This window comes from Argentina silus (genome assembly GCF_951799395.1).
Source record: "Argentina silus genome assembly, chromosome: 17".
NCBI classification, from domain to species: Eukaryota; Metazoa; Chordata; class Actinopteri; order Argentiniformes; family Argentinidae; genus Argentina; species Argentina silus.
Genome location: NC_139671.1, coordinates 12876697 through 12889716, shown reverse-complemented (window position 1 = coordinate 12889716; position 13020 = coordinate 12876697). Strand labels below are relative to the sequence as shown.

The 13020-nt window shown below is 40.0% G+C and overlaps 1 protein-coding gene across 1 annotated transcript; it reads right to left on the bottom strand.

The window, feature by feature from the left end:
- Window positions 1-2848: 2848 nt before the first annotated feature.
- On the bottom strand, window positions 2849-4072 carry LOC310818407 (uncharacterized protein; the record flags this gene model as incomplete). The annotated part of the gene is made up of 5 exons (XM_083689351.1): window positions 3763-4072; window positions 3468-3496; window positions 3244-3312; window positions 3076-3147; window positions 2849-2980 (listed from the first exon to the last, which is right to left on the bottom strand). The coding sequence occupies exons 1-5, from the start codon at window positions 3896-3898 to the stop codon at window positions 2849-2851; spliced, it is 438 nt and encodes a 145-aa protein (XP_083545477.1). The 5' UTR covers window positions 3899-4072.
- Between the last annotated feature and the right edge of the window lie 8948 nt (window positions 4073-13020).

The window sequence follows — 13020 nt, the reverse complement described above, 5'->3', positions numbered from 1 at the left end:
GGCACTGACCTTTCTGGTTGTCATAGTAGCTGTTTACACAACAAGGAAGAACCGCCAAAAACCAGGTGAGTGTCATTGGCCCAATTCCATTGAGGTCCCTTCCACCTGTCTCAATAATATAGTATAATTAGGGTATCGTAGTCCTGTGACATATTTCCATCATTCTTTTCTCCACACAGAGGAGACTTTTCTCAGGCACGGAGCTCCAGGTGTTGGAATGACACGTCACCTCTTGTTCCTCATCACTTCCTTTCCTGGTCTAAGACTTTCACAGCTTCTGTAGTCAAACTGATGTTGTGAAATATTGTATGTGTTAAAAGATGCAGCATTTTTTAGTTTCCTTTCCTTTAGGTTTTCCTTTCCTTCATGATTTTAAAACATTTGCAAAAACAAATGTAATACAATGATCTGTAAGAATGAAAAATGCAGTATGAAAATAAAATCACATACTTAATGACAAGAAGAGAATGAAATCTGAGTCGGCCGTCTTTATTTTCCAATATCTATAGGATGTTATTAACCGATGCAGAGAAATACACTGACTAGCTTAATTAGTTTGTTATAAAAAAAAATATATCATATCACATCTCAATGTTTTGGGCTTTAGGCTCATCTTTATAACAAAATAGACGTTTTAAGTTCTGTTAAAACCCCAACATTCCGGACACCACCACTAATGAGTCTTTATATATTTACATTTTCCACCCACTTTCAGGTGATCTATCATACATGACATATTTGGATCACATACTGTACATATTGCATCTTTTCTCAAAGCTAGAGTCCACATGATTTTCGTTAGATTGAACATGTAGAGAGCTGTCAGACCCCACAAAGTTTGGAACTTTCCCCCATTTTACTACTGACATAGAAGTACCACCTCCAGGTCTGTTATAGAGCCAGTCAGTCAAGTCAAGGAGCCACACAACAGAGGTTGGTTGAATTATATTTTAGTACAGCACAGTGGGGAGCTCAACATTCACCAACATTATAGAACAATGAAGACAAGACAGATAATACCTACAGTACAATACAACAGTATGTACTATGTGATGCAGTTAGATGTGCAAGGGTGACTATTCACAGGTGTTCATAATTAACCTGAAAGACAGTGTTGGTTGTCTCCTGCTTCATGACGAGCTGCTCTCTTATCCTGTCATAGTCAGTCTTACCTGTGTTGATAAAGGTTAGCATCATCAGCAGTCCTAACAGAGTAGTATGATAGAGCCCAGTCTTTGTCCTGTCACTCTTGCCTGTAGCAGTTTCCTGCTTCACCTGGCGTGTTGCTTTACTAGTCCTACTGAAATCCTCTGCTCCGATTTCATACAATAAAGTGTGACGGGGTGATAACAGGAGTAGTAGCACACCAAGCCCCTTCGCTAGAAATGTACATGTTGACAGATTTCAAATGATCTGACAAAGTAATGATTTAAAAAGTAAATCTGTATTAGCTGCTGTTCAGCTCCTGGTGCATTCTGCTTGTTTAGTCAGAAAATGACCAGCTGGCGATTGATATGAGTAATATTAATTTCTACGTGTTTAAAGGACTGGCTTGTCAATTATAACAATTCATATTTAGCAATTCAACAACATTGAAACAATTCAACATGAATCCAACCAGTGTGGGGGGACCTGTTTTTCCACACAGCTAATGAGGAAGTTTCTTATATAGATTTTTATAGTTTTCCACAAAGGCTGTCAACTAGTCTAGAGGCAGAAGTGGATTCATTGTGCCCCGAGTGCTTTTCACTGATTCCTGACCTCTAACATTAGCATGAATCATGTATTGATGATGATAATGGGTTACATGCTCGAAAGGTTGGGTGACACATATCTGAAAGGTCTGGGTCTCTGTCTATAGACCAGGAATATCTGCTTGGGAGGTCTAACATTAAAAGCAAGAGGACCCTAACCCTAACCCTAACCCTAACCTTTTTTGATGATGATTTACATGTTCATGTTTCATAATGGAAATAGAGCTTTACTTATTCCCACTGTTGTTCCCATACCAACAAATCTTCACCAATTCTCTTCTGGGCAAGTTATTATAAGCTTTTCTCTGAGAAAGAAAATAGGTGATAGAAAACGCTTTACCTACAATCACCACTAGGGGGATTATAGACCAAGGAAGTCACAGATAACTTCAGAGCTCAGGTACTGTACAGCTTGAGTAACACAATCTAGGATCAGATTGCCCTATTCCCAGTCCTACCAGGAGGAGAATGGTCAGAGAATGGTTCTACCGACTCCATCAAGGTATCAGGAGGACAAATCACACATGCTACACACAAACAATTAAAGCAAAGGATTTAATGCAGGATTTAAAGGTTATAATGCAGAAACCAAACAATGTTTTTGGCATGAATGCCATTTTAGAATGGCATTTTTGATAGAACTTATATTCTAGCTTGTATCTAACAGCTGAGCTAAAATGATGTGTGAAATAGATGATGAATGTTATTTATCACATTTCATCTTTGAGTGTGTGTGTGTGTGTGTGTGTGTGTGTGTGTGAGAGAGAGAGAGAGAGAGAGAGAGAGAGAGAGCTTGCGTGTGGTAAGTATGCGTATATGTGACAGCAACAACTGTAATAAATATGACAATGTATCTGAAAATCCCTTGTACTACCTTTGCTTCTCACCATAAACCATTCCATACAGCATTTGACACAATAAGATTAGTTAACAGTAGTATAACTTATCAATCAGTGATAAAACAAAGAGTCCAAGCGTGGGGTTTTGATGGTGTTGACCAGATGACTTTGATCCAGTAGGTTTTCTGAAGTGTGAATGAGTGAAGGTGAGTTCTGTCATCCTTAGCAACGGAGGAGTGAATGGTGTCCTCATGACTAGTTCTTGGGTCTCTGGGGTTTGTTGATTGTGGCGTAGCAGTTGCTGGGGTCGGCAGGATCCTTCTCTGGCTGTCTCCCTCTAGAGGCGGGCATAAGCGTGCTATAGGTCACCGCATCATCACCCTGGGCCTGCAAACACACACAGTCGCAAGAACAAAGAAAAGGCTAAAACAGAGTCAGGTGGAAGTCAACACTTTTGCTGTATATGCAGTGGCTTCACTTACATAGCCTTGTGGAGTGGCGTTGGGGTTGGAGTGGTTGATGGAGGCATAAGTGACACGATCATCAGGTTGATCCTACACAGTAGACACCCAACAAAATTATTATAGAAGCATGTTTCATAATTGAAACTAACAGGTATCTTAATTTGATTTACACATTGATGCTCTGACCTTGTTTTCATTGGCTCGTGGGTTGGGGTGGTTTCCTGTGGCGTTGGGAACACTGACTGCTGTTAGACCCTGCACAAATGACAATATTGATGAGTAAATAAGAATTAGAGATCTTATCTTAAAACCTTTAGTTTTTATACAAAAGCAAAAATTAGCACATTACTCTATGTTGCCAATTTGTAGGTTTTAGAGCCACTTTACATCAATGAGTTATTTCTACTCACAATGTTGACATCAGTTGATGTTTGCCTCCCTGAAAAACAATCATTATTACATTCAATTGAAACTCAAATAACAAACCAAAGCAAATGGGGAAAAAAAAAGTTCTGTATTATTGTATGATCTTGTTAGGGTACCTTTGTATCACTGCAATATAACAGGGTCCTACTAATCACCCCCCAAAAAAACAGTCAACTACAAAGAGGTACCAAAGAAAAAACAAAAGTGCCCAAAATACCCAAAAGTACCCAAAAGTACCCAAAACAATCCAAAAGTACTCTAGTCATTTTAGTTCCTTACTTGCTCTCCTTTTGCATACTACAATGACAACAGCACCAAGGCACACCACTGCTCCCACAGACGCTGCTACAGCCACAGAGAGAGTGTTGACATCTGAGAGAGGCCAGGGAGGTGAAGCAGAGCTGTTCACTGACATGTGATTTACAGTTGTAGAAAGATGTCTGTATGCACTATGACTATAACAAAGTCTTTGTGAGGTATGTATGTACCAGTGGACGCTAGGTGTGGGACATCGAAGGACAGGCTCATTGAAATGCCTGGAATGGATTCCTTATTCCATTCCATTCATTACAATGAGTCTGCCCTCTGATTTACCTTCACCACCCTCCACTGGTATGTACAACAAGAACATTTTAATAATGGCTAAAGCTAACACCTTCTCATTTTAGATCAAGGTAGTACGTTAAACTTGGTGTTCAAACTGTTGCTGCATCACTCATACAACATAACTATGAATGGGAAACCATTGGCCGAATGCTGTTGAATCAGGTGGTATGATTGGCCTTGCAGGGGATGTATTCTCTGGATATGAATAGAAAGCTAATTGTTAAACATTATGAACACTTTGGATTGGTGGTTATACTGACAGACAAGGGCAGTATGTACTACATTGCTCACACAACCTACAACAGGCAATGGAAATAGAGTAGTGTGAAATACTTGAAGTATAGTTGAAGTATTTCAAGGTGAAGTACCTGCTGGTGAATTAGGTGTGATTGGCCTTGCAGTGGTAGTGGATCTACTCCCTGGATATCAATAAAAAGCAAATCATTAAATACCACCTATAAATATCGGATGAACACATTGGAATGGTGGTGATACTGACCCCAAGTGAACATATACGTGTAGCCAGTAACACTCTGACAGTGCAGCACTCAATACAGTAGCTGCCCTATACTGGGTGAAGAGTTAAAGACCTTCACTGAGAGCCTAAAACAAAGAACATCCACTATCACTTGGTGGGAAATGTCCCTTCATTAGGTTTCTCATGGGTTATGCCTGTGTATGGTGTGTGGATTTCGACCTAATTTTGAGATATCATATATGGTTGTTGACAACCATCACACACACCACAACACATATTTTCTTGAAAATAAATAGTCTGTTATGTTGACCAACAAGGCAGCACATACTGCATCGCTCATACTGTACAATTTACAACAAGAAACTGAAATAATGCGATATTGTGAAAACTTCTGTGATACCTGAAGTTGTGGTTAAGTCAACTGAAATTTTAGATGATGTACCCCCTGGACCTAACACAAAGAGTACATAGAATATTAACTATTTAAATATTTCATTTGGGTATACGATATGGAGTTCACTAGGAGGGACACCAATCACTCTCCTCTCACTCTTCCCAGGATGATCACCATATACTAGATCAGCAGCTCATAATTTAAATCACCACTGACACCCCATTTCTCACCGATTACATTAAAGGTTAGATGACCAGTAGTCTGTTTGTAGTTGGTTTCTAGACTCACAACTCATGTGTCATGAGCCCTGACTGCACCTCGGAAGATCTTGCCTTCTGACCTATGTGTAGTTCACTAGAGGGACAACAATCACCCGCCTCTCACTCATCTCAAGATGATCACCATATACTAAATCAGCAGCTCACCGTTTTAATCACCATTGACACCACATATATTTCTTATCAATGACATTAAAGGCAGGATGGTCAGCAGTCTGTCAATGCAGGGAGATTAACAAAGGTTTCGTACTGTACCTGAGAATGTGGAGGTGAAGTGAAGGACGGTCTTCACTGTTCCGTCCTTAGTCAGCTGGCATTTCCACTTCCTGTCTTTGTCCTTCATCTGGAGTGTCACAGTCAGAGTGATGTGGCAGGCAGATATCTGTTCTAACGTGTATCTGAGGTCTTTCTTCAGCTTAGCGGCTTTCTCATCCAGCCAACTCAGACTGACTCCACTATGTGTGGTTGTAGTACACTTCTGAGGTCCCTCATCAGTGAACAGAAAGCAACTTAATGTCATGATGCCATTAACCTTTAAATCTGTCACTGGTGTGGATGAGGAGACTGTGAAAGAGGAGATTTATCATTGAGAATCTATGCAGTGAATAGTTAGGTGTATTCTTTTTACTGAGCTCACTGAGTTGAAATAGTTGGTTAGAACATTAATCACTGGTTAGAACAGACAGATAAACAGCAGCATCTTTTCTATGTTCTGATTTATGTATATCCTGTATTGTCGAGAGGTGTAGAGTCAAGCATCCTGAATAGCGAGGTGAATTCTTTTTACTGGTTTCACAGAGTTGAAAATGAAATACTTACTTTTTAAAAGAGACAAGTAAACTCTAGCATCGTTTCCCTGTTTGGGTCCTCCCTTAATAGGGTATTGTTGACAGGTGTATATTCCAGCATCCTCAGCTGAGACATTACAGACACTCAGAGAGCAGTTAGACTCCAATCTCAGTCTCCCTGCTCTCTCTGACGTGTCTTTAATGATCCCATGACCGACCTCTTCAACAGTCTTCCTAGATCCAGGACTGTTGTAGGTCCATGTAGTTGAGGAGCAGTCTCCTGGATTAAGCACATTGTTACACGGCAGACTGACACTATCTCCCACTCTGGAGTATATAACGAGACGATCTTCACTGACACCTGGGAAGAATACGATATCAGATGGTTGTTCAGTGTTAATACATTTGATATTGTGTTTATATTGAGACAATAAATGAACAAGCTGTGTGGTTCTGAAGGAGGTGTGTGCTGCAAAGCCTGAGGAACGAGGGATAATCCACACTGAAGCTGGTCTCTCTCATGATCACTTTGTGGACCGGACCTACTGTACTTGCTGCTACTGTGTGGTAGTGTAGTTCCCAATGAAGTAACTCAAACACACATTCTGTATGTATACTTTCACCATTAATCATGGCCAACTTGGATAACAGAGGCACAACAAAAATGGCATCTTGCCTTAATTGGGCTACATCCCAATGTTTCTCAAACTGATGGTTTTGTGAAATAGATGTGATAATCAAACAGGTATATCTTTGTATAATGCTAGTACATTAAGTGTGTCTATATTGTCTTACCTGTTGATGTTAGGTGGAAAATAATGGTAAAAAATAATCGCAAATCAACCTGATTGACCTCAGCCATTGTTTTCTCTCTCCTCTGCCAGAGTTTCTCTGCAATACAAGTCTCTCACCACAGAGAGTGCCTATATATCCACTTCTGTAGCAGAATTTCCTTGTAGTGGCAATGTTTTCTCAAACTCATAATAGACATGTTCACAAAGCAGAAGTGACTTGGTGAGAATGCTTTATCTCAGCACTTCTTGTGTCATAGAGAAATGTATTGTAGACCCCAAACCACATGGCCTCTCCGTCAGTGTGAACCTTAACCCTAACCCTAACTCACAGGGAGGTTGAGGTGTTGTGGGCGAGAACTTGAGAGAGGCAGAGCTGTTGACTAACATGTGTTCTACAGTTGTAGAAAAGATGTCAGTAAACTCTACGGCTCTAGTAAAGTTCTTGTCATGTACAGTTAGTCTGCACCTCGTATAAACATGTTCAGTTAGTCTGCACCTCGTATAAACATGTTCAGTTAGTTTGCACCTCTTATAAACATGTTCAGTTAGTCTGCACCTCGTATAAACATGTTCAGTTAGTCTGCACCTCGTATAAACATGTTCAGTTAGTCTGCACCTCTTATAAACATGTTCAGTTAGTCTAAACCTCGTATAAACATGTTCAGTTAGTCTGCACCTCGTATAAACATGTTCAGTTAGTCTGCACGTCGTATAAACATGTTCAGTTAGTCTGCACCTCGTATAAACATGTTCAGTTAGTCTGCACCTTGTATAAACATGTTCAGTTAGTCTGCACCTCGTATAAACATGTTCAGTTAGTCTGCACCTCGTATAAACATGTTCAGTTAGTCTGCATGTCGTATAAACATGTTCAGTTAGTCTGCACCTCGTATAAACATGTTCAGTGTGCGTCTTCACTCCTACCAAGTTACAGATATGTGCAAAGAGTTATAAAAAAGAACGTGTTGAACAAATATGTGACTGAAGCTCGTCATCTTTTTACATCAAGGTAAAATGATTTTTTGGGGGAGTATTTTATCTCGTATTGAAAAATAAATGATAAATTGCACCATTGTGCAAAACGCTTAGTGGATCAGGCCCTTGGTGTTCAAGCTTGTTGCTGCACCAATCATACAACATAACTAAAAGGAAGGCCTGTATAGTTGATGCTAAAATAGTTTGTGGTGAATCAGGTGGTATGATTGGCCTTGCAGTGGTAGAGGATGTACTCTATAGATGTATTGTTAAGGTTTGGTTAATAGATAACTTTCAGTTTTGTGGCTATAAGCCCTCAAAATGATTATATTATATACAATTGTAAAACAGCCTATTTATCAAAGTATTTCCTAAATTAGCTGTAATTTAAGTTTAACTGCAACTTTTTGCAGTTAAACTTTTGTCCCAAAGTTGTTCTGCAGCTCAAACTACTTCCCTTATGAGGGTGTGAGACATGGGGCAAAAAGTCATGAGTTCTCATTTAAACAGACCAGTTTAACTCACCATGTCTAATGAGAGCACAAGTCATTTCACACCTTCCAAAAAAGAACGTTAGCTTTTGTTAAGGTGTGAGTGTGACTGACTGTTGTGACATGTACAGTAGTACACCCAACTCAACATCTCAGAGACATGGTGCAGGACCACTGATAATGTGGCAACAGAGACAACTTTTGACTGCTAGATGTTGGTTCATGTGCTCCCTGCATTTCACACTTATAACTTGTTGAGTTCTTTTTTTTATGCTTTACATATTCTTTCCAGGGCATGTTTTTGATCTGGACATGCAGCAAAGTCCAATGATCACAACAGAACAAAAAAGATCTAAATGAAAATTGTAGGTATTACATTCTCTGAAAGCTACTTACCACTTTAGGCCTTAATGAACAATATGAATAAATTACCTCTGAATTATTTAGAAAAATAAACATTAAAAATGATGGCAGTTCATAAGTCAAGAGTGTCCAAGAAAATGTCACAAAAAATGTTTAATGTCAAGCTAAGTCAAAGTGTATTGGTCATATGCACAGGATACAGTTGTAAATTGTACAATGAAATGCTTGCCTTGCCAGCTTCCTCTCAACAGTGCAAATATTAAGATGTCATCTAACCGTAACCCTAACCCTAATAAAAATAAAAATAAATACAACAATAAGTTGTGTATTTTCTGTTAGCGTCGTAGCACTTGTCAGAGGTTAGTTCATTAGTGGTCCTCCAAGTCTTGTCTTTGTAAGATTCTCTAGCATCCTGTTTTCTTTGGTTGACTAGTGTTTATTTTTTTTCTAAAGTGATGTCCTGTCTACCTTGTGGATTATTCAAGTAAAGTGACCTTTGCCTTTCAACTACATTTTCTCGTCTGGTCTCCTCTCTGCTCCTGGGTCCTATATCACACAACCTCACATACAGTATATCTGCTATCTTAACACATACGCTGTAGAGGTGGTTACTGTCCCTGAAAGTAATGTGAATTATTTTTAGATAACGTTGAGGGACAACTGTGATGCCATATACTCCTCCAGGTGCAGTTGCCAAGCTTTTGTTGAACATTTTTCTCAGCTCATGCTTCAAGTGTTTGACAGAAACATGTTGATCTTCAGCACTCTCAACTACAGCCAAGATAAATGGATAAATAATGCTGTGTTGTATTATCAGTGAAACATCCCTTTAAGCCTTAAACATTAAAACCTGTTTAAGGTGAGACTGAAGCTTTCTGTTGTAAAGCAATGTTGAATTTTAGAGAGGTGAATATAACTGTAACTCATTTCCGTGGGTTATTCTGCATCTCAGACCACTTCCCCTTTGTGGGTGTGTGTACAGGGACATGTTGTTGGAGGTCATGACATATTTATATTCAGAGCATACAACTTCTCAATTTCTCTTAAGGCATTTCACACCTAAAAGATAAAGACCTTAAAAAGTATTCTGTTACTATATGGTCACAGTTACCTGGTGGGACACCATGTTTTGGGCAGCAGGTCACTCTGTAATGTGTGTGGGTCATGATCTGAAGTTAACAAAAAAAAAAAAGATTGGTATATTGTGGCTTTGGGCCAGTCTTGAATTAGAAACTTTAGAAAACGACAATGATAACCAATGGGATTATTATAGTACTGCTTCAGGGTTTTGAATCTCAAAACACAACAAAACTCATCAGTGGACGGTGTGGAAAGGGAATGCTAGGAGATTTGTTGTCAACTTTGACCTTTTTAAACATGTCGGCTAGAATGTTACTGTTATCTATTGCCAGGGAGAGAGAGAGTTGTGACAAAGGTTGAGTGGACTGGCCAATGGTCTTCTGAGAAAAAGCATGTGTTGAAAAAGCTCTTATTAACCAGAACTTACAAACCACTAAATGGGCCTTGAAGGAGAGGATATCAGAAAGATGCTGCAGAAACTCTACTGCAGTCACAGAACGCAGAGAGAGAGAGAGAGAGAGAGAGAGAGACAGAGAGAGAGAGTGAGAGAGAGAGAGAGAGAGAGAGAGAGAGAGAGAGAGAGAGAGAGAGAGAGAGAGAGGTCATAACAGAAAGAGATAAGTCTTCTGATGGAGATGAACCTGGTCTATAAACTGAGACCCAGACCCTTCAGATATGTGATGTCACCCAAACTTTAATACATGTAACCCATTGTCATCATCAATACATGATTTAAACTACTATTAATTACTATTAGAGGTCAGGAAACAACCTTACAGTGAAAAGCACTCAGGACACAATGAATCCATTTACTGTTCCGAACTTCTGCCTCTAGACTTAGTTGATGGCCTTTGTGGAAAACGACCAAAAAAACGTTCTCATTACCTGTGTGGGAAAACAGGTCTATGTTTCTGGTCATCTTAGAGCATGCAATGTGAGAAGCTTTTTTTGTCTTCTATTCTGAATAAATTCCACCCATTGACCACCACCACTACCACACTGTCAGTGTGAAATGAGTCATGCACAGTTGCATCAACAACAAGAACTGCTGGTTATTATGTGGTTAGTGGACCTAGACGTTTCACACACATGTCACACAAAACACTCACGATTCTCAGCAACTGGAAAAAATTAGCTGGTTGTGTCTCTTTCTTTTGCACATAAGACCATGCTTGAATAGTCATTGGTTGGAGTTTTGGTTTGAATAACCAAATACAAGTTGTGATAATTGGGCTGTGAAGATACTAGTCTTGCACTTGTAGAAATTAGCAACACTCACATCAATGAGAAACCAAAACACTCGCTGGTCATCTTTTATCTAGGGGCGGCAGGTAGCCTGGAGGTTAAAGAGGCCGGCCAGCAAGTTCGATCCCCGCTCCAGTAGGGATCTGGATGTGAGCTGGTGACTGGAGGGTTGCTGGCATCATATCCAGGTCCCTACCACTGCCGTTTAACTTAACCCCGAATTGCTCCAGGGGCGCTGACTTGGCTGACCCTGTGCCCAGAGCCCAGCGCTCTGTTCTCCCTGGGGGGGTGTGCACGTGTGTTGTCTCGGAGGGGGGGTGTGCAGTGCGTGTGTGTTGTCTCGGGGGGGGGGGGGGTGTGTGCAAAAAGACCCATTCCAACAATTGATGTGAATTGATTGCATGGCAAATAAACAGTCTTTCTTTCTTTTCTTTATCTAAACAAACAGAATCCACAATGAGCTGCACATAAGACCATGCTTGAATGGTCATTGGTTGGAGTTTTGGTTTGAATAACCAAATACAAGTTGTGATAATTGGGCTGTGAAGATACTAGTCTCGCACTTGTAGAAATTAGCAACACTCACATCAATGAAAAACCAAAACACTAGCTGGTCATCTTTTATCTAAACAAACAGAATCCACAATGAGCTGTAGCTGATAATGACATTTCCAAGTTCCTAAAAAAATGTTCACTACTTTCTCAGCCTATTCTAAATCTATCAACATGTGCAGAGGTAGTAAAGGGGCTTGATGTGCTACTGCTACTGTTACCACCCACTTACACTTAATTAATTAACGAGAGGTGACATTTCAATATTACTAGTACACACTAAACAACACACTAGGTGCAGGAGGAACTTGCGAGAGGTGACAGTGACAGGACAATGACTGGGGTCCATCATACTGTTGGTATGTTGTCATACTTTGTTGTGTGGCAACACAATTATCTTGTCTCTTATATTGTGTCTTAAAAGCTAGAGAATGATCTTCATGCATGGTCAAGTCATTTAGGGGTTAAAGCACGAGGGACCTGGACTGTGTAACATTGTAGAGTCACGCTAAGCCGTGTGGATGAGACAGGAGCTGAGCTGCAGGAAGACTGCAGATACCAAGTCACACAGTTGTCTTGCTGTGACAACACTCTGACTGTGACCCTGCAGAAGGAAGACATCAACAGGAAGTAGACATGCCAGCTGACCAATGAGGGAGAAGTAAAGACCTCCGTTGACTTCCGCTCCACATTCTCAGGTAGGAAATGTAAGTGTATCTTCCAGTTCACTGATAAGTAGAAACATTTGCCATCTCAATATATAAACTGTAGCGGTATACTGACCCTGAATGAATTGTACATTTGATAATGTTGACAGGACAACTGTGATGCCATATACGACTCCTCCAGGTGTAGTGTTTGTTTTGGTATTTAGCACACTCTAGTGGTTGTTTGGTGAAACAAACCTGGATTTTGAAGAGATCAATTCTAGAACATGGTAACCATTACTCTGTGAGAGTCGATTGTGTTTAATCACTGTTTGTCTCATTGCCCAGGTCTCCATGTTGTTAAGTTGCCCATACGCAAAGTGCTCTTTGTGCCACTGACCTTTCTGGTTGTCATAGTAGCTGTTTACACAACAAGGAAGAACCGCCAAAAACCAGGTGAGTGTCATTGGCCCAATTCCATTGAGGTCCCTTCCACCCGTCTCAATAATATAGTATAATTAGGGTATCGTAGTCCTGTGACATATTTCCATCATTCTTTTGTCCACACAGAGGAGACTTTTCTCAGGCACGGAGCTTCAGGTGTTGGAATGACACGTCACCTCTTGTTCCTCATCACTTCCTTTCCTGGTCTAAAACTTTCACAGCTTCTGTAGTCAAACTGATGTTGTGAAATATTGTATGTGTTAAAAGATGCAGCATTTTTTAGTTTCCTTTCCTTTAGGTTTTCCTTTCCTTCATGATTTTAAAACATTTGCAAAAACAAATGTAATACAATGATCTGTAAGAATGAAAAAGGCAGTATGAAAATAAAATCACATACTTAAT